The following is a 25,072-nucleotide window of genomic DNA, read 5'->3' as shown; positions in this document are numbered from 1 at the left end:
CTCTGCTCTATTTCTATTCATCAGGTGCTTCTTCTTCTTTCGGCTTTTCCCTTCAAGGGTCGCCACAGCGAATCATCTCTCTCATCTCTCTCATCTATCTTCTGCATCCTCAACACTTGCACCCAACACTTTCATCAGATGCTAATGATTAAAAAAGTACATTAAAGATTTAATACTTTATGTTTTCGCACTCACACTGTATAATTGTTTAAATTTGTTGCTGGAGTAAACATGATTAATTATTGATAATAACGAACTGAATACATTCTGAAATAAATGGATTTTATTTAAGGGATGTGTTTGCAATTATGGCCACAAGGAGGCATGGTATCAACAGGTAATATTGTATCCCATAGCAATAGAGCATAATGGAGCATATTTAAAGAAAAACTTATATATTTCATAATGTGTGTGTTGTTGTTTTATTATGTTTAAGGCATAATCATAAATCACATTAATTTATAAACTTTGCCCTTCTCTTCAGTTTCCCAGAGACTACGATAAAAGCTATTTTTTAAATTCTGTGACAAGAAAACTAAACGGTTTGGACAACTGATTAAATAAATGGCAATAAGCTATATTAAAAATATATCACGTAAACTGTACACAATTTCTGACTAAATCATCTATTCAAATACATTTTTCCCACCATTACACAATAGGCTAAATGTTAAACATCTGAACAATGAACAAAAAAATTATATAGGTCAATATATAAAATAGATTTCATTAGTTATCATTAAAAATAATCTAGTATTATAATCAAGACATCAAAACGTGCGCAAATAGGTTTTACTCTTTGAGCAAATAAGAGTTTCAGTTATTAAAATGTGATCTCAAAGCACCAGTTCAAGTCTGAACACATGGTGAATATAGCATGCCAACCATAATACCGTGTATTGTAAGTTTGCCTAAAATCACTACAAGCTGCAACAGCCATAAAAGAAACTTTAAGCAGATTTTCTTATAAATTTGATTGTAAATTGTTAGATTTTTTTTAGCATATGAGGTCTTTCTGAATAGCATTGTGCACTCTCCTGAAAGATTTCATGAGATATACGGTTAGCAACACCTGACTGACACCTTATACTAGGTGTAATAAGATTAAACACAATTTTGCAGTTAATGTGATGAATGTGAAGCAGAGTGATCTCTTTTCACTCTGCCACGAGGCCGTCTCCGGTTCCTCCGTCTCCAGCTGCTGCTCCTGCTTCCTCCAACATCTTCTTATAATTGCTTTTGAAAAACCCAGTCTAGGAGTGATAGAAAAGTTCAAGCAACATATAACAGAGTGCAGAAGGTTGTTGTGTTCCAATTTAAAAATGAGAAAAAACTGAAGAATAATGATCATCTCTGCACTGACCTTATAGAGAACAGCAGTGATAACAGCCAAAAGCACAATTCCTCCTACAACACCACCAATTACCTCCTTAAGTGGGAATCTCTCCTCATACAGCTCCACCTGGGTATTAACCTGCACACAGTTGCAATAACAAGCCAATCTGGTAAGTAAATTCAGAATCTATCAAAGTTTTAATTTGAAAAACTGCACCTAATAGGATCTAGTACTGTGTTGGATAATAATATTCTAAGAAACATGTCATTTTAAGAAGCCACTTGAAGCTGAGGTTGGCATGGTGGTGTTGTGGATAGTCTAAGAACTGATCCATCAGGAATAACTTCCATACAGTATAGAAATATTTACAATTAACCTGCAATCTTTAATGGTTACAACCATGCCTGCTAATCCCTCTCCTACTCGAAAGATGGAGCCTTCACCCAACTATTGACATCGCATCCTATAGCTGCACTGCACCCTGTTACTTTGAGTCCAATGACCACCACACCAGAGGTCCGTGAAAGTCATGTGAATTTATAGTTATTTATTTCAATGCCAGCATTTCAATATTTACCATTTAATATTTGATAAACTACAATTAGCTCATGATCAATCTGATTTCATTAAAGTCTCAGCCCACTGACGTACCTTGCCAATAGGTGCAGTGTTTATAGAACCAGAGGGGGAGTAGATATATGTTGTTTTGTTGTAGTCCAGGGTTGCTGTACTGACCAGCTCAAAAATGGTTGATTTCAGTCCGATCTAAAAGGTGTACATGAATGATTAATGCAGAGATGTAGGACTTTTGGTGGAAATCGGTGAAAATACCAGTAATGTAATAGTGCATCATTGATATACCTGTTCAAGCCATCCAGAGCTGACATTACCAGAGATGTTGTAGTATTTTGCTTGATTTTTAAGGAGACTTGCAGCACATTTAAACACACTGCACACAGCTACAGAGCAATTCTAAAACCCAGACACCACAAATAAATAAATAAATTCATTAATTATATGTATTTATTTATAAGAAGAGTCTTGAGAAAACAATGATTCTCTGCTAAATGTTTAAAATTATAGGTGATTATAGAAAGACATAACAGTTACTCACCACCTCTGGCTGTTTTTTCAGTGCTGCTACAAAATCTTGGATTGTGGGTTGCTCCTCTTTGTCTGCACTGCAGCCTTGAATCTAAGAAACACAGCTGTTTGCTTAACTCCAACATTTTTTAGCCTAACATGGTGAATAGTGTGATCGGTGGTGTCAAAAGCTGCAGAAAGGTCAAGCAACACCAAATAGGTTTGACCCCGATCAAAGCCAAGTAGTTGGTCATTTACCAGTTTAACCAGCATTGTCTGTGTGCTATAATGAGGCCTAAATCCTGAGTGATATTCCACAAATGTTACTGAAATCTAGATCAGAAAAACGTCTTTGCTACAAACCTTTCTAGGATCAGTTTGATACTGACTTTTAGTTGGACAGCTGACATCAGTCAAAATGCAATCCCCCACCTCCACTAACAGGTCAGGATGAATCATAATTAACTTAGTTAACCACCATGAATAATTCACCACAAAGCGACCCAAGGGTACCCTCCCACATAATAATTTCCTTTGTTTGTTAACACTTATTCAGTTTCCCCCTTCATCAGTTTCCTACGCCTTTCATCCTCACACACAACCTCACACCCAGCCCCCACTTTAGGTTTAGTGTCTGCAGTTTGTGATTGTTGTTATGAGTATCAGTTGTGAGTAGTCAGTTGTGAAGGTTGTCTGGTTTATGCTTATTTCCATTTTTTTGTTTTGCCAGCACTTGTTTCAATCTCCTATATTAGAAATGAAGAGGAAGTTCAAAAGACGTGTATGTGGGAGGATGTCTTGTGCTGGCTCGGCAGTGAATTCATCATGGTGGACATGAAAATACTAATAAACAGTCGGTCAAAGATATATATCTGCAGTAACGTTAATGTCAATTTACAGTACCTCCAAGTTGTTATTAGTCCAGATGTCCTTAACTCCTAATTTTATGGGTACTCTGATGAAAATGTTGAAGCTCAAATCCCTGAGGAAATTTTCCACCTGAGAGGAAGTGAAGATTTTATAATATCCAAATAAAAATGGCACATCAACTGGTTTATTCATTTATTTCTTTTTTTTTAATTTATTTATACCTTGAATATTTGGTGAACTGGTTTCTCAAGGTTATTTTTTCCTGCAGTAAAGTTGATGTGAATAGTGGAATTCTCATGCCTTGACATAAAATCATATAAAGTGAGATATTGCTCACAGACAATTAAACAAACATCAGAAATTGCACACAGTTAAAGCCCATTAATATATGTATATATGTGTGTTCTCCTGGCAGATTACATTATTTGACCATTTATTGATAGATGTAACCAAGAGTATAGCAAACTTATATACATATTTATTTAAACTATAAATCAGCTAAACAAATGGTCAACTGACCTGATCATCGCAACGTAGATGGCATATTTAACATCAATGGTTTTTTCTCTGAAGAGTTCATTGCTAGGTGAATGTTTGTCATTGTCACTGTAAATATCAGAATATTTTTATTAGTTCAGTAAAAATATTTGTTGTGATACTTTCTCTATGGTTTTAATTTAATTTATTTGCAAATTCATGTGTAAAAAAAAAGTAGTGCATCGGTGATTTTCAAAACCGTGGACAAAAAAACTCTTTTCAAACCAAAAAATTAGCAGATTTTATCTGATAAAGTGAAACAATAAACAAAAACGTGAAAAACCCAAAAATACAGTTACTAGTACTTGTTCTGTTAATTAAAGTAATATAAGATCATACCTGGAAGCAGATGCAGTAAATTTCATCATCCTGTCAAAGTTACTTTCTCTGTTTATGCGATATGTAACATCAAAGATAGCCTATAGGGGTAACACAGGAATTCACATATTGCGTCATCATTTCCCTTATTTCTATTTAACCAGCCAATATTTAAAAATCTACACTACTTTCATCTTTGTCCTAGACATAACTCGAAATATAATACCTAGTCATTTTTCTTAATGCATTAAATATCTATAAAAGGAAAAAATAAAGTATAAACTTATTTGCGCTCACCAAACCAGTAGTCTTGAAAATTGGTTTACTGATGAAACAAGTCGTCTCCCCCAGTGTAGCTTTTTCATCACTATCCACAGATTCACACTCCACTCTACCCTGCTCAGACATTCATTTAGAATGAAAGTAAATAGCATTTCTAGGAACCAAATTCTTCGCCATTGTTTAAGTCATTGTATTGTAACAATTCCCATTGATAAAGGTTACAAATAATTAGCACAGTTTTTGCAGGGAATATACACTGAACCCTCTGAGCACATTCATGATAACTGCATAAATAGTTTATAAAGCATAATGTTTAAATATTTTTGAGAAAATGATCAAATGCTTGTCTTTTTTTAATGTTAGATACTTATCTATGATTCTATGAACCCCAATATAGGCCAAGAATAGTGACGCTACCAAAGTTCATGTTTGTTTGCAAGAGCATGCATGCGGAAACTACAAAATGACAGATGAACAGTTGCTGTCAGCTGCAATACAATGCAGGAAGCAGCTGCAGTCCAGTCTAAATAGAGCATGAACCAGGCACTGAATTGAACTTGTTGCACATTTGCTCACCTTCACTACAATATGAACAGTAAGTTGACTTACAATGTTGGGTGATATAAAGTTTGGAGAGAAATTACAGACTGAAAAACAAGCTCACCTCACTGTCATCTGGCCAAGAATGCATGCTATTTATGCCTAAAACCAGAGTATGTAAATCCCCAAATCTTTACCAATTTTCATTAAAAAAAAAATTAAAAAATAAACAGTTTTCATACCCATTTCCTTTTAGCATTCTGTATAGGCTCATTATGGGTTACATTCAATGACCAGACATGATACAAACATTTAGCCTTATCCAGAGCAGCTTACAATGATGTCATTTAGTCAAATAAGAGCCTTGGTCAAGGGCCCAGCAGAGACAGCTTGGTGGTCCTAGGATTCAAATGCAAAACCTTCTGAGTATATGCTGCCATCTTGTGTTGACACAAAATACTAAATCAATTTCAGGAAAAAATACAAACAGACAGTAACCCAAGGAGTCAGGGAATATGAAGCTATGAAGTGGTAACACTATCACTGTGCCACCATGGATTTTATGGTAAACTGGTGGCTCACTGGTTAAGGCTATGGGTAACTAATTAGAAGGATTTGAATAAATCACAGCACTGCCACTATCCAGTCAATGGAACCCAAAGAAAACCCATTTGTACACATGTAAACCTCCACACAGATGGTACCTCAGTTCAGGGCCAAACTGTGGACCCAGGACCTGTAAAGTAGGAACACTATCTGCTGCATCTCTGTGTGTTAAATCTTAATAATACCTCATTGTTCAACTATGGTATAACTCAACACTTAATGTGGCAAAGTTGTTATGTTATAAACTTGCCTCTTTAGTGCCAGATCTCCTGAAAGACAGTCCAAAAGGGTACTTAAGAATTACTCGACTGTTGTAAGAATTTTCCTCTCTGTTCACTATGGAAACAGTTACATTCAGGTCTTGCATTATTCCAACTTGTATGACTGAGTATCTGAAAATGGAAAGAAAAAGAAAACACAAGGTCAAATCCTCGTTCTTAGATCTCTGAGTGGACGCTGAGTGTTTTCTTTGAGTGTTACTGTTTCCACTTACCCAGAAAAATTAAAATCCACTTTGAGATTATCAATGCAGATGTTATCAGTTCCACAGTTTATTTCAAAATCCAGCTGTAAAAAACGTTTACACAGTACAAGACACCTATTTATTATCAAGAAAAACGCTATGAAAGAGAGCTGCTGCTGGTATTCATTCTAATATGAAATGCTGAAGTCTCTCAGCACTTACGTTATAATCTGAGGTATTCTTTGTATTAGGTCGCAGTATCGGTCGCAAATTATCCTGTTGATTAATAGGAAGACCTTCAAATGTATACTTTAACTCATTAATTATTGGATTTAATGCATCATTAGGGCAGGCCTGTAAGGCAAGAGAAAATAATTAGTTACAGAAAAGGAAACTTTCAATACAATCATATTTATTATTTTAAAAACCAAAGTAATGGTCAAAATGATGTCAATTATGGACATGTGCTGGCTGACATGTGTTCGCATCCTCTCTTGTATTTACGGTACCTCAACCTCATATACACACCGTTAGACATCCTACACAAGATGACTGTCAGAACTCTTAGCTAATAAAATGTTTCATGGCCAAATTTCATCCACTACAACACATGAAATATTGGCGATAAATCGATGTTTAATACAGTGTATTTCAAAAACGTCTATGAAGATACGTCAAAATGAATGCATGTTAATTATTATTGTTTAATAGTAGTTAGTAGTGATATAGCTAATTTTGAAGAATCACCACAAATTAGGGGAAATGTCTATTAAAAATCCTCTAGGAAATTTAATGCAAAATAGTGTGAAAACTCAATCGTTTCTTGTAGAGCATTGCTTATAGAGAAAATTGCTTACAATTTTTCTTAAAGAAGACATTTATAAAAGTCATATTACACTAGAGCAGTGTTCCAAGCATTGGTAAGGATTCATTGATTAAATAAATAAATAAATAAATTTAAACAAAGACATTTCTTAGGCTGAAATAATGCTAACTGAAAATGTCAGATTTTATTAAGATTGTCTGGTTAAATAAGTATATCATAGATTTTTTTTTTTACATTTATTCAGGGGCTTGAGCAATTACCAAGGATGCAATTTACTGTCTCTCTGGATCCTGTCTATTACTCAGTAACCCTTTGTAATTCATGTTTAAACACAAAATATATAATATATTTATAAATGAAGGTATAATGTAAAAATAATTAGCTTGAAATCTAATTTGTCATCAATGTTAATCAGCATTTTTGTCATTCAACTACATCCCATTGCACATATTTAAAAGATTTAAAAGGAGCATTTCAAATACCTCTAGAATAAATACATGTTCTTTGCATTTCTCTTGTATGAACACTTTTATCGTGTCAGTTAGAATACGTTTTTTTTCTGAAAAGTAGGCCCGGTAGCTCTTTCGTTTGGCATCAAGCGTTAATGTATAGCTTATCTTTGCAGACAAATCTAAACAAACACAATAAAACAAAAAGAAATAACCACAATGATAAGCTTCTTAAAGTCAAACATTTCCCTTGTAATTTTATGAGAAAGGAAAAAGTTAAGTGTTTAAATAATGTAGAAAAATATTGGAACCTTGTTTGGCAGTATTCGGCCTCGTCATTTTGAAACACAATTTTACTGTGTTTGTTAAAGGTTTGTTGCAGTCAACGTCTTTGGTGGGGATTTTGGATGGGCTGAAAGTTACTGTGTTCTGTAAATCCACAGTGGGTCTGGATCTGAACATTTACACAAAACACAACACACAATGTAAATATGCATATGGAACATCAAACTACATAACAGCATATTAACATATCAGAACTGAAATGCCAGACCTTAAAAGCAAGACAGCTCCTTTGGAACCGACAGCAAGATCTGGCAGTTGGTCTTTACTAAGGTCCAGAGCAGATGTACTCAGAGAAATACCAAAAAACTGCAGTCCATTGCGCACAGACGAGCCTGTGATTCTCTGTCAAAAAAATAAATAAATAAAAAAATAAACACAGAAAAAGAAAAAGAAAATTATTTACTGGACTATTATTTACAAAGTTACAAATCATGATAATTCCAAATATTAATTGCAAAATGCTTCTAAGTATTTTATCTTAAATCTTTTATCTTATTTTTTGTCTATATGTGGGTGAGTTGTTGTATTTGAATAGGGTCTATTTTGACACTGATTTAGAATTTGTTACGAAATACCCTGCACATGGATTCTAGAGAGAATATCTCAAGACCAGTTGTTGAGTGTTTATGCTCTTCTTCATAAGTGCCTCCACCTCAAATAAGATCATATGTGAGCCTGTAGAGCATAGGTCACTAACAGGCGGACCGCGGTCCGGGTCCGGACCCAGAAGCTGTCCAATCCGGACCCGGACCTACAGCCAAAACTAAAGGTTATGATTTAAAACTTGACGGGGCGCTTCTATTTTAAACGGCGCAGCTTTTTCAATCTTTACGGTAGGTATTAGTGGAAACGCACAGACCAATTGCATGCGAGTTAAGCCATCCCACGTGATACCACTCAGCCAATCAAGTCTATGCATTCCTGAAGTAAACACTGCGACTCAACAGTGCAAGACAGATGAGAGAGAATTAGAGTAAAGTTACACATGGAAGAAAGATAGCGATACATGTAGAAAACAAAGGGAGAGAAACAGACGAGTGAGATGGAGAAAGGGAGAGAAACAGACGAGTGAGATGGAGAAAGGGAGAGAAACAGACGAGTGAGATGGAGAAAGGGAGAATAAAGAACAAATGCCGCTCTCCAAAAAGAAAACTGGACAGCGAAAATAGAGCATTTAATCCAGAATGGACAGACTGATTTCTGTTCACACTTCCCACTAAACCAGTGTGTCTCATATGTTCAGAAACTGTGGCACTTATTAAAAGTGACAATGTGAAACGCCATTATGAGACAAAACATAAAGGTTTTGAACAAACATATCCACTCGGATATGAAGACGTGTGAGGCAGTTTTCTCTACAATGAACATAATCAAAACTAAATATGGTTCCAGGCTCACTAATGAGCACCTCCACGTGTATGAGAGCGGCCCTGACGCCATTCAAGCCCAGGTTTAACATCCGGGCAAGCCAAGCTAGAGCTCAGTTCTCTCACTTATTTAAACATACAATTTTCACATTTTATTTATTTTCTCTTACTATGAAATGTAGCCCTACTTTTATTTATTTAATGAGAGAACGTTATACATATCTACAATCTTACATATGTTCAGTTCTATGTTACGTGACAATAAATGTCAAAAAGTTTTTGAATTGTACTTGATGGAGGTATTGAATCAGGTATTGATTGCTTGTAGATGTTGATACAACTACTAAGCTACTTAAATATATATCACACTAACTAGTTAGACATTATGATCTTCCGGACCTTTGCTTCAAGAAATTTTCTCTTACTGGACCTCTTTCAAATTTAGTTGAATACCTCTGCTGTAGAGGATAGATGCTAGTGTTAGCTGAACTTCCAGCCAAAATACACACAGTGAAGTAGACTGTCAGGACTCTGCCTGGACTTTGTTTATGTTTCGTGTTCACGTGTCTGCCCCGCCCTTGTCTTTTCCGCCCCGCCTCTGCACACCTGTCCCTCATGTGTCATGATTATTTGTATTATTTAACTGAGCCGCGTTGCCTCGTGCAGCGCGGAATCCTATTGTCTTCATGTCTGGTTTTGTCTGTGGCCTGTTTCGTGTGTTTTTTTTTTAAAAAAGTTATTAAATCCCTTTTTCTGTTTAGCTGTCCTGCATTTGGGTCCATTTTTACCCCCGCGTTCGTGACAGAAGGATTCCGCCAGACCTGGACCCAGGAGGGGCGCCGCCTCACTTCCTGGTTGCGGGCCATGTCACCAGCCCGAGTTTTGTTCTGTTTTTTCGGTGTCCTGTGACATCGCCCCGCATCTGTCCGGTGGGGGTGTTGCAGGCCTGTGTCTTACCCCCTGGATTTTTATTTTATTTTTTTTTGTTCTGTGGAGGGTTTTGTTCCCCCCACCCCCCGGTTCTGATCTGGTTCTGAGTGGTGGGTTTGACCGTGGTGTGTCGGGGGTTGTGCTTGGCCCTCCTGTTCGGCTGTGTGCCTTGCTCCCCCCACGCGCCTCGCCGTGTGCCTTGCTCCCCCCACCCGGACCCATCGAGACTGTCAGGACAGATTGGCGCGTCGGGAGCTGCGCCTTGAGGGGGGGGGTACTGTCAGGACTCTGCCTGGACTTTGGCATATTTAAAGTTATTAAATACCTTTTTTCTGTTTAGCTGTCCTGCATTTGGGTCCATTTTTACCCCTGCGTTCGTGACATAGCCAGGGGGTTGTGGTGGGAATGGGGTTCTGCTCTTCATGCCTACTTTTCTGGTCCAGAAAGGACAGTCATTTCCTGGACCGGACAAAATACCCTCCTTTTTTTCTTCGATGTAGTGAAGAGAGCTCTTACAACTGGAGTCTTGTTTAAGTATGTATAGTGTATTTGTTTTGTTGTTCATCTAATTAAGAACATCCTGCTTAATGTAATGGCAAATTGTGAGGTTTACTAATTGTAACGTAATTTCCTGTGAATATCTATGGCTGCTTTATAATGATGTTTCTAATGTTATGTTGTATGCTGGAGTCAAAAATGACTCGCATTAGGTTATATTTAACCTAACACTGTCTTATTTATATTTATTTTATTTATATCAATGATTTACAAAAAAAGCAGAAATTTTCCAATGCAAAATTAAACATTGTGACTCATCAGGTCTTTCACAACCCTATGTATTATTATTATTATTATTATTATAATACATTTTAAATAAACCTTAATCATAATAGGATGCTGTACACTTGTTCCTGTCTGACCTGGGAGAAAGTGGGGGCAAGGTCTCCATTTCTCCCATTAAAGATGTAGATGCTGCCCTGGTTATTCTCTTCTAGAGGTGCTCCTACCACTACATCCACCAGGCTGTCTTCATTTAGATCTGCAGGGCTCGCCAGCGTCAGGCCAAACCTCCCCCTTTGTCCTGGGATTCCTTTCACTGCCCCTATGTATTGTAGCTGTAAAACATGTACAGAAAATGTCTGCAGGTTGCTAAAGAATTCTTCATGTTAAGTAACAAACCACTTTTTGGATAAAATCACTGGAAGATGTCTGGTATACAGTCATATTTAATAGAAACTGTACCGGCCAGTTTTCTTATAAAACAAGATTTATTTTTTTTAAACAATATATTTTAGGAAGTCCTGTTTTTACATAAGCATTTTAATAAGATTTTGATGTCTCAAGATCTCTAAACATCTAAGTTGAATATTGACCCATATATAGCCATTTTACACAATTTGTGTGATACTTGTTTCTAGACTAAAGAAGCCACTTGGCATGTGTATGTGACAAATAAAATTTGATTTGATTTTGAGTTATTGATCAAAATGAAGTTTTCTTTTACAAAGTGATAAAAGTGGAGACTTCCGAGGCTGAAATCACTGTTGTGTTTACTTTTTACCTGGGACCCAAAAGATCTTTGAAAGGTATAGATGAAGACTTTTCCTTCTTGATCCTCCTCATTATACATTGGAGCAGAAACAAGTAGGAGGTCTGCGAAGTTGTCCAAATTCAAGTCCACAACACATAACTCAGCACCATAATAGGCACCAATTTGAGGCTGAAAAAATGGTGACAGGGTCTCAATTTCATCTGAGACTGGGAAATACACAGTTCACTTTACTAGGCCTAGGACTGAACAGTGTGTGCTGGAGCTGTATATCAATGCAGCATTTTTTACTGCTATTACTAGATGAATAAAATTACCTCGGGAGGATCCAGTGACTGAAAGACATTGTCTCCATTGTATATGATCACTGCCCCCATGTGCTTATCTCTTGGAGCTCCCTGAATGATGTAGAATTGGCCAAAGGTCGTTTGTGCTACTGCCATGGAATAACCTGTGAACACAGAACAAGCAGGTAGGAGTTTTGATTGGTCATGTTACATGTTTGCTCACAGTCTGATCCCTACCTTATATCCTAGCATTATGCAGTATTCATAGATTCAATACAAACATATTATTTGATATACGGAAAATGTAGTTGTAACAGCTATCCAAACTCCTGTGATTTCTTTCTTTTTATTCTAAAAAAGAAAAAAGTTAGCAAGTAATTCACCAAGTAGTGCTAAAAGTTATAAACAACCCAGTTATTGACTCCTGGTTAACATCTGGGTTGCGTTAAAACATACAGACTTCTTTTCTCATTCGTTAAAAACATTCTCTAATTAACTAATAAGTGTTTCCAGAAGCCTTTCGTACTGAACATAGTACATAAAGACGTTGAGTTAACTGATAGACCTTCGACTCGACAATGAACTACCTTCAACTCGTTTGTTAAATCTCTTATATTGAAGACTTTAAAATCCTTGATCCTTGATCCTCTACATATTATGTATATTGACAGTACATAAACATCACAATGCAAACCCACACTATATGGATAAAGGTATTGTGGTGGAAATTTCTAATCTTAAGATGTTCATAAGGCTTTGTCCTTCTATGCTTGTACCCTGTGTGTGTCATGACTAGAGACTGACATCGTCATCAGTAGGTTTTGTTAAGATTATGACAAGGGCAGTAGGGACTGGGGACGAGTTGTCCATAAACAATGTCCAATAGGTCCTCTAGAAGACCTTGGCCTGGTCAGATTAGCTTGGTCAGGAGATGCATGTGGTAATTTTGAGCCAATGATTGATGTTTTGCTTTTACATATCTTCTGTTTTCTTGAGTTCTGTCTATAAAACCTTGATGTAATCAATGATCGTGGCCCTTCATCCCTCATGCTACATGTGGAGTGTTGGGTCCTGCTGCGCAGCTGAGCACAATAAATTGTGTAACCTTTTTACTCTTGCTCGTGTCTACCAGTGTTACACTTTATTCTCTAAATCTCTCTAACCTCGGAACTTCAACAACAATTTGACGTTGTCGGCAGGATTCCGCGCTTGAGAGTCGACTTTAGGGATTCCCGGGGAGGCTTGCAGCACTCGAGCCTTGAAGGCTGTTAACTTCACCTCGAATCGCAAAATTGCCCATGAGCGTGAGAGGACTCGGGAGTTCACCGTGAGCCGCCTCATCCCCAGAATCAAAAGTAATTGGACACGTGGAAGGTGAGAGGATTTATTTTATTTAATTGTAAGGTTGTAAGGGTTTTTTTTCTAGAGAACCCTAGTTAAATTTATTAGTGTTGAATCGTAAAATTATATTGTTGGTTGTCTCTGTGTAGAAAGGGCTGAAAAGACAGGATTTAGACCTGGATCTGTCGACAGGTCAGGGACCTGAATAGGCACCTAGTGCATGGCCTAGAAATAAAAAGTAAAGCACAGCACTAATCTGGGATTAGGTGCTAAAGGTGTCTTGTTTGCGAGGTTTTCAGAAAACCTGCCGCTAAGAGCTGACGAGCTCGGCGTAGACTCTCCGGAGAGCAAAGCAGGTTAGGGGAAAAGAGCAAAGGCCACAAATTGACACCTAAGTGTTGAATATCTAATACACATTGGAATTGCCATTAGTTCCCATCAAGAAATCTTAATGTTACAGCCTACAAAGACATTCTAACTTTAGTGTGACTCTAACTTTACAGCAATAGTCTTGGAGAAGACCCACATGAGGGTCAGGTGCCTGCCTACATTTGTCCATATAGTGTTTTAAAGGTGGGGTGCACTATGTTTGAGAAATGCTTCAGAAAACTGAGTCGGGCCGACAAACAAAACAAACGTGTAGCCAATGAGCAGAAAAGGGCGTCTTGTCAATATGCGGCTGTGTACAGTGCGCATATCTGACATTAGCAGAAAGTGATTGAAACATTGACATGGCGGATAAAAACGAAAATCGAAAAAAGGCTAAAGTTACTAAAGGATCAGCTTTCCAGCGCTGGAGAGAACTGAACATCTTCCGCGTGAAACGGAGCTAAACCTTTCATGGTACAACACGCAGTACTACAAAAACACATTTGTATTACCATAGTATTACTCATTGAGTTGATCTATTGATAAAAATATCCCCTCGGCCAGCTGCCCCAGCAGGTTCCGCCATAATAGTTGCCTGGGTTGCGTATGTTTGTGTGGGGTGGAGCTAAAACAGGGGTGACACCCATTTGGGTTAGGGGCGTGTTTGTTTAGGTGATTTCAAATGTCAACATTGGCTTTCAAACATCGTGCACCCCACCTTTAAGTGTTTATGGATACCTGAACAAAACATATTTCATGTAATATCCCGATTTAAATTTACATTACTTAGATTAGTTTAGAAGGGCATCTCACCTAGATAACTTTCATTACCGTTGCCCTTCTGAAAGGAGTTTAATGGTGTTCCGCTTGTAATGCTGTACTTCTGATAACCACCTTTCCACTGAAATGCTCCAACTGCACTCATTATCATGTTACTCTAAAGACACATAAAAATATCAACTTAAACCAAGGACTCAAAATTGATGTGATACTAGACTAGATAATATTGGTAATATAAATTAAATAATTAATTAAAAGTAAAAAAAAAAAAAGGAAAAAATTAAATTAATGTCAATCAATGCTGGTTAAAAAAAATGAAAGGTTTTACCTACATTTTCATCAAAGTCTGCAGTGAAGCCATCCTGTGCAAATTCCATCCTGGTGGAGTCTCCTGAAGCCTGGGTTCCTAATAAAGTAATAATACCACGAATGACACTTATTGTAAACGCCACCAGAAAATCAAATCTTTTCTTTTTTCAGTAGCTACAATAGATTCTGAAGATAGGTTTACTTGCATACCCTCAATTGCAATGATATTCGCTTCCAGTGTTTTTTGAATTTCCTTCAATACAGAAAAGTCATTCACTTTAAATACATGTTTATTGTCTGGATCCGACGCAATAGTATTCAACTCTTGTTCTGCTGCATACTTTCGAAAGGCATTGCCGACCTAGTGAAGAAAAAAATAACAGCATAAATAGAGACACATTGAACATAGCACAGTTCCAAATTTTGAATCTCTCCTATATACTAATACTTAGTAGTACTAAGTGCTAACCAGTTATAAATATTATATCATAGTATGTTAGTAGACTTTATAGATATTTATACTGTCTCCATTAATAACAAAAACTGGGTCTCGTGTATAATTACAGTATATATCATCGTTTCATATTAATCACTTGAAATAAAGTAATCCAGGAAAAAGCCAGACAAATAATTAGACTAGCTATTGAATTAGGACAAACATTTGTGTTTTGCTGTGTAGCCACATAGAAGGAGGAAATAGTATTGTGTCTATTTTAGATGATGAGCTGCAATTGTTTAAACGCATCATCAGAAATGTTAGATCACTCTGGAATTACAATGATCTATTTAATTCAATTCAGTGCATTTTAATCTCTTCCTCCATTGTCATCATTTTTTTTATCACGGTTATTTTTGTTATCACTAAATGAAAGTGGGCTATGCGTTGAACACACTTTTCACTAAGAGTAACTGTTACTTATTAATATAAACAGAAATATAAACAGAAAGAAAAATCACTACTTCCAAAAAAATATTGACTCTGATGGAATTTTTCTAGCTTTGTTTGACTGAAAAAAATGTACACACAAATTTAATAAAAGATTAATATATAAGGCCAAATAATGACTATTAAGGACCAGGCAGTCGAACATTTTACTCTATTTAGATAATTACTATTTAATTCTTCTTCTGGTCAGACATGTATTAATTAGAGGCAATAAATAAATTAATAAAACATTCATAATAGTTCTATGTAGGGGAATCTCTTACCCCTATAGCATAGCGAATAATGTTCTTCCTCTCTGCATTCTGAACAGCATCTGACAGTGGAATATTGTCATATGATTCGCCATCAGTGATGACCACCAACACTCTGTTAACATTTTCTCTGGCCCCTGCTTTACTGGTAAATACTTCATCCCTGCACAAAACAAATGAACTGATTGTAAACATTGAATCCACTTATCTTTTTTAATGAGAAAGATCAATGTTAAACATTTTGGCTTTTAGATACATTCAGGATACTCACACAACTTTGTTGATAGCAGAGGTTGTGTAGGTCCCACCACCCATTTTTGTGATTGTAAGTATTTTATCAGTGCTTGAAAACGTGTTAAATTGTATGTGTATTTCACAATTAAAAGAATATTGTGCAACTGCAAACTGAAATGGAAAATAACATTCACAATAAATTGTATTTTCTTTTTACAGCAAGTTTCTAACAATCAAATTTGCAAAACCAGCATGAAAGTCTTTATTAAATGGCTGTTTGTTATAAACTAAACTTTAATAATGAGCCCCATAAGTCCAGAAGGACGTTTTGCTTCAGTCAGATATTTTATTTATTTGTTTGTTTGTTTGTGTTTTTATTTTTTAATAATGATTTTAAGGCAAGTGGGTTAACCAGATATCTCTAACAATTGGTTCCTATAGTTTTGCTAACCTAAAAATATCTTAATTAGGACCCATATTGTTTTTAACTATTTCTTCTTAACAATTTTATCTTGGTACTTGGAGTTGTGTTTGGAATGTATTTAAAGATGCATAAACATGTAGCTGTAGTATCTGGCAACAGGGTGTTCAGTCCCATAACTATAAAATCATTCAAATATATTAGATAGACAAAGAGGTTTCTGCACATGCCTGAAAATCTCTGTCTTTGAACTCGTTAATCATGTTTATAACAAAGTTCTTCATTAGAGTAAAATCACTCTGGCTAACACTTCCAGAGCCATCCAGCAAGAAAGCAATATCTGTTCCTGATGGACAATCTAAGGAAAGCATGAAAACAAAATTACAAGAATAGAGAACAAAAGTTTTGGATTTTTATTGCTGCTAGCTCTTCATATGAAATACCTCTCAAAGTGTGTGGTATAGGACTATTGGAAACCAGGTTAAAACACATGCCATTGTATGAAGTAAACTGCTTACAGTCCTTGGGAATGGTTGGGCCACAGACCTGAAAAAGAATGTTTTTCCTTTTACTTAATGGGAAATGGTTAGACTCTAAAATGCATATTTCACAGATAATTTAAATCTAGACTTTTATATAGAAACAAAACATACAATGAGATATCAGACCCACTATTTAAGATCAATTCTTACCTGAGTTGAAATACAGAGTTTTTCTCTACCTGAATTGAAATATCTGTGTATCTTACCACTATGTTTGAAGACTTGCGATCTTTAGTCATTGACAACCCAAGTGACATGTTGACAGCCTCAGAGGGAACTGTGACAAGATTTAGCATGTAGTTAAATGTGGGTCAAGGGAGTACCATTTCTGGGATATTATTTTGATGAAAAATCGCATAAGCTTAAGATTCATAAAAATTGTGTCTGCATTAGTACCATTAATTTGCATTGGTGAACATTTTCCGTTACTAACAGCACACGTGTAGACTTTCCCTCTTTGATTCTGACTTTGGAGTAATGGATCACTCACAATCACACTGAGAAGAAAAGGAAAATGTTAGCGATATGAACATGGACCTTACCTGACTCTCATAATCTGCTAACTAACTTTATTTACTGCACCAACAAACCACATAAATATGTCACAGAGAAAAGGATGGGTTTCCTTTTGAGTCTGGTTCCTCTTAGTTTCTTCCTCATATCAGCTCAGGAAGTCTTTCCTTTACACCATAGAATCTAATCCTGTAAAGCTTTCATTCATTCATCTTCTACCGCTTATCCGAACTACCTCGGGTCACGGGGAGCCTGTGCCTATCTCAGGTGTCATTGGGCATCAAGGCAGGATACACCCTGGACGGAGTGCCAACCCATCGCAGGGCACACACACACATTCATTCACTCACGCAATCACACACTAGGGACAATTTTCCAGAGATGCCAATCAACCTACCATGCATGTCTTTGGACCGGGGGAGGAAACCGGAGTACCCGGAGGAAACCCCCGAGGCACGGGGAGAACATGCAAACTCCACACACACAAGGTGGAGGCGGGAATCGAACCCCGACCTTGGAGGTGTGAGGCCAACGTGCTAACCACTAAGCCACCGTGCCCCCCCTGTAAAGCTTCTTTGAGACAATTCCCACTGTTAAAAGTGCTATACAAATTAAATTGTATTTAATTGAATTGAATATTTGCATTATATACAATTTGCAATTGTTTTTACAAAGGCTTGTGATACCTTTCTTCCTAATGAGGAACAAGACTTCTGAGGTCTTGGTGGGGTTGCTTGGATTAAGGTATTAAGGGCAAAATGACACCGCCCTTTAAATACAGCCTCACACGCATTCCTGAATCATTTCTAATTATAATACTTGGCCTATCAGAAGATTTTATCAAAGATATCAAAAGTCATTACATCACTGTTTAGAAAGAATCAACTTATTGTATGTATACATTTGACTGGAATTTGGAGTGAAATAATGCTGAAACCAACTGTTTTAAAATAAACAACGTAATTGGCTTGTCACAAGAAATGTATGTAAATGTATAGACCACAAATTACAGTAGAAGGCACGTGTCATTGGAGTATTGTGTTTCTCACCTTTCCTGATCTCGCTGTATCACTTTGTAGCCGAAGGCTATGTTTTGGGGTTGGGTAAAATCTTTCCATGGATTTGGATCAATGTTGAAAGCCAACACTGTCTGAGATACTAAAATAAAAATAATTTTAAATAATTAAAAAAAAAACAGGATACATTACCTTTAATAGTAAACAAAATTATTTATGTATTACTTAGATGACAATTAACATTGAGTATATGAATTTTATTATTATTTAAATTTGAAAGAACGTAAGTATTCAGAGTTGAGTTAAACATACATTTGATCTTTAATAGTCTGAATGCTATTGATGTGTAAAAACTGGCTAATGCATGCTCAATTCATAAATTTAGCACTGAATTTTCCTCCAGGTGGAATGGCCTCTTCTAGAATGACTCGACTCCATCCACAGGGCCTGAGGGCTTACTGAACAACTTGATGAGGATGAAATTGTATAGACCATCAGAGTCATCATCAAAACACAAAATAAGAAAATATCATTTGGAAAACATGTCCAGTACAATAAAAGGGACATTTAGTACTGGTGCCAATACCTTAATATCATGCATCAACAGGCATGCTGTGGAAGCAGAGGCATGGCCAGGAACACTATAATCCAACGGCCGGGCATTTGCAGCAATGTTGGCTAGTGGTGTGCAGCATGTCATGAATGGCAATTGGTGAATCCATCAGCCACCCCAAAAGTGCCACTACACCCATTACCGGTAATCAAGGTCTCTTTAGAGCAGTTGACATGGGGATATCAGTTTGTGTTAATGCTCGTGGATTATGCAACATAATATGACTGCCCAGTGGATTATGCAATAATATGAATGCCCAGCTATGAGAAATCACACCAGGAGATAAAGTTCTCTTTTTACTACCCACATCAAACTTCATGCTTTCATGACCTCTAGACTGGACTATTGTAATGCGTTACTAGGTGGCTGTCCTGCATCTTTAATAAATAGGCTACAGTTAGTCCAAAATACAGCTGCCAGAGTTCTCACTAGGACAAGAAAGTATGACCATATAACCCCAATTTTATCATCTCTACACTGGCTACCTGTTAAGTTTAGAATTGATTACAAGCTACTGCTACTTACATACAAGGCTCTTAATGGTTTAGCTCCCATGTATCTAACCAGTCTTCTAACACATAGAGATAGTCCTTCGGGCTATCTCTGATCACAAAGCTCCGGACTCCTGGTAGTTCCCAGAATATCTAAGTCCACTAAAGGTGGTAGAGTGTTCTGTTATTTAGCTCCCAAACTTTGGAACAGTCTTCCTGATAGTGTTCGGAGCTCAGACACACTTTCCCAGTTCAAATGCAGATTACTCATCTCTTTAGTCAGGCATACACATAATACATCCCATAATATTGTGCACTATTACATTAGACTTGCACATTTTTTATGAACAGCAGACATGTTAATCCCTCTACACTGCTTCTCTCTTTCTACCCATCCCGAGGCATCCAGACATTGTACCAGCTCCGATCGTCTTCCGTGCGATGAAGATTTTGAGATGAGGCCGACTCTGTGCGAATCCTGAGACATCTACAGATCTACCAGCTCCAGTTGGACTCTGTGATCCTAAAGAGGAGATCTGAACTCCATGTGATCCTTACACCAATACAACATTTGTTTGAATGTATATTTGTAATCACACCCTCCAGTGTCACCCATATGAGGATGGGTTCCCCTTTGAGTCTGGTTCCTCTCAAGGTTTCTTCCTTTACCAATTTAAGGGAGTTTTTCCTTGTCACTGCTGCCTGAGTCACCTCAGACTTGCTCATTGGGGATAAATACATACAAATTGTGAACTATATATATATATATATCTAATAATAATATTGAATTTTTTATCATATTAATTCTTTATATTATTCCTTATGTTTACCTTCTGTTCTATGTTTATGTTCTGTAAAGCTGCTTTGAGACAATATCTATTGTAAAAAGCGCTATACAAATAAACTTGAATTGAAAATTGAATTGAATCAAACTCCAAATTATTCAGAAAGTGGCAAGGCCCTTTGAGGTCACACGGTGAGTTGTGGACTATGAGGTTAAGCAAATGGATAGATGTGGGGCAATGGCAAATTTACCACCTCAACCTCCTAAAACCACAGAAAGAGGCGGCCCCTGTGGCATTAATGATGGTAGTTTGGGAGAGGAAGAAGCTGGGACCAGAGCTAAAATTAAAATCATCAAATTCATTCACATTCATTCTGTGTAGCCTGTGTAGACAAGTCAACTCATTGACTGGATTTAAAAAAGGGACATTGACAGATACCTATGACTCTAATATCCAGCAAAAAACAGGCTTTTAATAAAAACTCTTTGGTTTACACCAATTCTTCACAGTTCTTTTTTTGATTGGTTGCAGCCCCAGCAGCTCATGGACAGAATCCTCTGGATCATGGGCAGGAGCACCCCACATTGACAAGACCACAGATACACCCTAGACCTAAGATCAAAATGGGGTGCAACAGTTCCTGGGGCTGGCTGGCTATTATACTTCATATCATATGTTCATACCTAACTATTTGGAGGTCACAAGCCCACTGACTGATCTAGCTAAAAAGGAAGCACCAGACATGATCCAGTGGATAGAGCCATGTCAGCAGACTTTCACTAAGGTAAAAGCTGCATGATGTGTTGGACTGTTTTTGCATTCTCCTGACTTCTCTTTCCCTTTTGTTTCACAGACTGAACAGACATGGCTGCTGGCCATGTTGTCCCAGGTGGTGGAGGGGAGGAGTACCCTGTGCTGTATATTAGTCACAAACTATTGGTGAGGGAAACTAAACACAGCAACAGAGAAGGAGTGCCTGGCCATCAAGTAGGTTGTCCTTACTCTCCTTCACCCTCTGTTTGGACCACCCCTTGCTCCAGTGGCTCCAACACATGAAGGATGCCAACATGAGGATCGTTGGTATCTATCTATACAGCCTTTTAACTTCCAGTTCCACAGGCCCAGTGCACATCCCAGACCATTATGAATCCCACAGTTAGACATGAGCATAAATCCATCCAAATCCATCCAGGAAAGATCATATGCCAAGAGTTTCTGAATGGTAGCTTTGACATTGATTCTAGCTTTGAAGGTTGTGTGTCTGTGTGACACTGTGTTTTTTTTCAGTAATACATAATACGTTTGTTTATATTCCTGAAGCTTTTATCCAAAGTGAGTAACATTTGAGACTTACATACATAAAGGCAGACGCCCTTATCTACAACAACAGAAGAATAATGACAATTGTATTTGGCCTTTTTAAAATCTCACTATGTTACTAATAACCTAATAATATAACTAACCAGTGCATCTGTGTTTGTATTTTAATCTAAGGCCCTTATTTTGCCTACTCACTGTATATTCACTTTCTCTCACACTAACACACAAACTCGTATATATCTTCCATTAAGAAATTTCTTTTCTGCCTCTGTTTCACATGAGACAAATATATTTACTCTAATGTACATACAAATGCCCTTTACACTTAAAAGTAAAGTTTTTTAGTTCAAGGTGCATTCATGTCACTTTCATTAATAACTTAAATCTTCACCTCAAAATCGAACTGGTATGAAAAGTACAAACAATTAAAAAGCATATCGTACATCGTCTCTTCCGGATAAGATGACCTCTAACGCTTTAAAAACGCTTTATTAATAACGCTTTATTAATAAACACTTCAAAACATTTGAGTGTAACAGTTAAGCAGGAATTTTAAAATGAAGGTTAAAGTGTACGCTTAATGGACACCTTATTAAACCCTTCTATTCCCATAGAATGGTCTGTGACAATTAGCCTGTTTGACTTCCTAATTGTCCTTAATGTGGCTGTTAATACATAAGACCTGCAATAGTGATAGTAGAGATCATAATGGACAAGAATTTGAATACATTTATTCGAAATAGAGTTGATAGAAGATAGAAGTGATGAAGACACCTAGTCTGATCTTACCAGAAATCAGGAAAATGTACAATGCAAGATTCCAGTCCATATTCTATCCTGTCATCAGATTCAGAATGACTGGGTAGGTGAAAAGAGTAAAGTTGAGGAAGTAGAAACAGAAGAAGTGTTTTGAAAATGTATTGCACACTCGATGTAGTAAGCCTTGCACACCACTGTGGGAGTGGCATAAATTGCTTAGAGGAAATCAGTGCACAGATGGCTGTGAGGGACCTCCTATCCCACCAAAGGGCGAAGTCAGCTGCAGGCCAGACAGCTTGTGGGTATACGGAAAGCAGAGGCGTTTGTGAATGGAAGGCAGAGTCAACCAGAACAACTGTTAGAGTCCACACACCTGTGATTAATCACACTAATGATTTGCTCTTTCTTTCGGTGAACTCGGGCAAAAAGAGAATAACAGAAAAAAGAGGGAAGACAAAATAGAGCAAAAGAGAGAGAGGAAAAACGTGCTGCTGAGTTTTGTGTGTGATGAGCGTGTGTGTGCTCCGTAAAACACTGAACCTGAAAGCAAAATAAAGCTATTTTGGTTGAATACTTGGTTGAATACTGTGGTGGTGGTGTGCTGTGGCCCAACAGGAAAAGGAGCTGCAATTCCCAGCAGATTATTTTCCAATAACAGCATGTCCTGGAATGTTATATTCCACATGTACTACTGCAAAACTCAAATAATTCTAAAAATAACACATCACAGTTTTTAGCCATTTGGACATTATGCTAAACGTTGTGTAATATTTTGTGAAACAAGTTAGTTCCTCAACACTTGGTAATCTTGGTAATCTGAGGTAGTTCCCTCACAAGCTTCTCTTTTCTCTCTCTCCTTCTCAAAGCTACTGTAATAAGACCAACACTTGCTGCTTAACTTGTTGACAGTTTTCTGTTATGAAGACTCCTATAGAAACAGATTTACCTCAAAACAATGAGACCAACTGGTGCAAAGAAATCATTGGTCTAAATAAATTTCACAAGATGGCATCCCAGACCATTATGAATCCCACAATTAGAAATGAGCATAAATCCATCCAGATGCAGGAAAGATCATATACAAAGTGTTTCTGAATGGTAGCTTTGACATTGATTCTAGTTTTGAAGGTCATAACATGAAAGTATTTTTTTTGTGTGTGTGTGACACTTTTTTGTGTTTTTTTCAGTAATACATTATACATTTGTTTATGTTCCTGAAGCTTTTATCCAAAGTGAGTAACATTTGAGACATTTAGATGCATAAAGGCAGACATCCAATTAAACACTTATCCATTCATGTCACTTTCATCAATAACTTAAATCACCTCAAAATCTAACTGGTATGAAAAGTACAAACAATTAAAAAACATCTTGTACATGATCTCTTCTGGATAAGATGACAAAGCTAATGCTTTATTAATAAACACTTCAAAACATTTGAGTGTAACAGTTAAGCAGGAATTTTAAAATGAAGTTTAAAGTGTATACTTAATGGACACCTTACAGTATTAAACACTCCTATTCTCATAGCAGTGTGTCCTTCTGGTCAGTACTCTGACACCTTAACCACTAGGCTACCACATCCCATGTTACTTTCTACTTTACAATCTGATTTAATAAGCCACATCTGATCAGGTAACAATGAACAATGTCTACACCACACAAATAATTCAGTGCATCTGATTATCTCAAATACATGAAAAAAATTAATCTAATCTATATATAATGTTCGGCAAAGAAAGCTCAGACGTGAAAACTATTCTATATTCTTCATCTGTACTCTGTGCCTGGAATTGTGTTGTCATTGTTATTGGAGGATCTCATGCAAAGAGATAGAATATAATTGGATTTTAGAGATTTTTAAAGTCATAGAAGCGCTACACAATTCATCACCGAGAATATTAATCGTGCTAGAATCAATCAGAATGTAAACAGTTGTGTGTCCATGCAATGCTAATCTTTGTCACAAAGCTTACAGTGTGTGGTGCAATAAGAATAATAATCCATGCTGATAAAACCAGAATCAGCAAATTATTCACTCTCCTTAATGTGGCTGTTAATACCTGCAGTAGTGATAGAAGAGATCAAAATGGACATGAATTTGAATACATTTATTAGAAATAGAGTTATAGAAGTGAGGAAAACACCTAGTCTGATCTTACCAGAAATCAGGAACATGTACAATGCAAGATTCCAGTCCATATTCTATTCTGTCATCAGGTTCAGAATAACAGGGTAGGTGAAAAGAGTAAAGTTGAGAAAACAGAAGAAGTGTTTTGAAAATGTATTGCACACTCGAGGTAGTAAGCCTTGCACACCACTGTGGGAGTGGCATAAATTGTTTAGAGGAAATCAGGGAAATGCTGTAGAAATATTTTCACATCATGTAGATTAGTAAAGTAGAGAGTATTTTTTACTTCCTAATTCAATTTTGGATTCATTTCCCAATTTAGGATTTTATAAAAGAGGCATAAGAAAGGTTTACAGGTTTACATATTGGCACAGTAACAGAGATGGGGGACTCGAGTCATATGACTTGACTCGAGTCAGGCTTGAGTCTCAAATTTGGGACTTGAGACTTGCTTGACAAATAT

General features: G+C 36.9%; 1 protein-coding gene and 1 long non-coding RNA gene across 7 annotated transcripts in view; one reads left to right on the top strand and one right to left on the bottom strand.

The window, feature by feature from the left end:
* The window catches only part of LOC132841550 (uncharacterized), a 38,161-nt gene extending 13,585 nt beyond the window's left edge, over positions 1-24,576 (top strand). Inside the window, exons 1-8 of one of the 5 annotated variants that reach the window (XR_009647934.1) lie at positions 11,955-11,973; positions 12,988-13,162; positions 15,844-15,932; positions 16,037-16,109; positions 18,914-18,994; positions 19,118-20,161; positions 20,931-21,183; positions 21,253-24,576. This is a non-coding gene — a long non-coding RNA (uncharacterized LOC132841550). Of the gene's footprint in view, positions 1-11,954; positions 11,974-12,987; positions 13,163-15,843; positions 15,933-16,036; positions 16,110-16,237; positions 16,355-18,913; positions 20,162-20,930; positions 21,184-21,252 lie in introns of those variants that run through there. The other 4 variants (XR_009647932.1, XR_009647933.1, XR_009647931.1 and 1 more) reach the window with 4 other exon arrangements.
* Positions 266-24,820, bottom strand: LOC132841548 (integrin alpha-M-like). 2 transcript variants are annotated; one of them, XM_060863908.1, is made up of 30 exons: positions 24,641-24,820; positions 18,544-18,652; positions 17,378-17,478; positions 17,188-17,258; positions 16,883-16,985; positions 16,670-16,797; positions 16,056-16,189; positions 15,797-15,947; positions 14,798-14,948; positions 14,611-14,684; positions 14,312-14,435; positions 11,819-11,952; positions 11,514-11,672; positions 10,873-11,067; positions 7,864-7,997; positions 7,622-7,764; positions 7,344-7,492; positions 6,258-6,389; positions 6,066-6,139; positions 5,823-5,964; positions 4,442-4,540; positions 4,166-4,245; positions 3,809-3,895; positions 3,511-3,589; positions 3,323-3,418; positions 2,451-2,531; positions 2,198-2,308; positions 1,988-2,101; positions 1,364-1,474; positions 266-1,253 (listed from the first exon to the last, which is right to left on the bottom strand). In XM_060863908.1, exons 1-30 carry the CDS (start codon positions 24,678-24,680, stop codon positions 1,158-1,160), a joined length of 3,402 nt encoding a protein of 1,133 aa, XP_060719891.1. In that variant the 5' UTR covers positions 24,681-24,820; the 3' UTR covers positions 266-1,157. The 2 variants fall into 2 exon arrangements, with proteins under 2 accessions (XP_060719891.1, XP_060719892.1); XM_060863909.1 differs by lacking the exon at positions 24,641-24,820 and adding an exon at positions 22,509-22,633.
* Between the last annotated feature and the right edge of the window lie 252 nt (positions 24,821-25,072).

The sequence above is a fragment of the Tachysurus vachellii genome, chromosome 2, assembly GCF_030014155.1.
Source record: "Tachysurus vachellii isolate PV-2020 chromosome 2, HZAU_Pvac_v1, whole genome shotgun sequence".
Lineage (NCBI taxonomy): Eukaryota > Metazoa > Chordata > Actinopteri > Siluriformes > Bagridae > Tachysurus > Tachysurus vachellii.
Note: the sequence above shows the minus strand (reverse complement) of the source record. Positions and strands in the feature narration are given on the sequence as shown.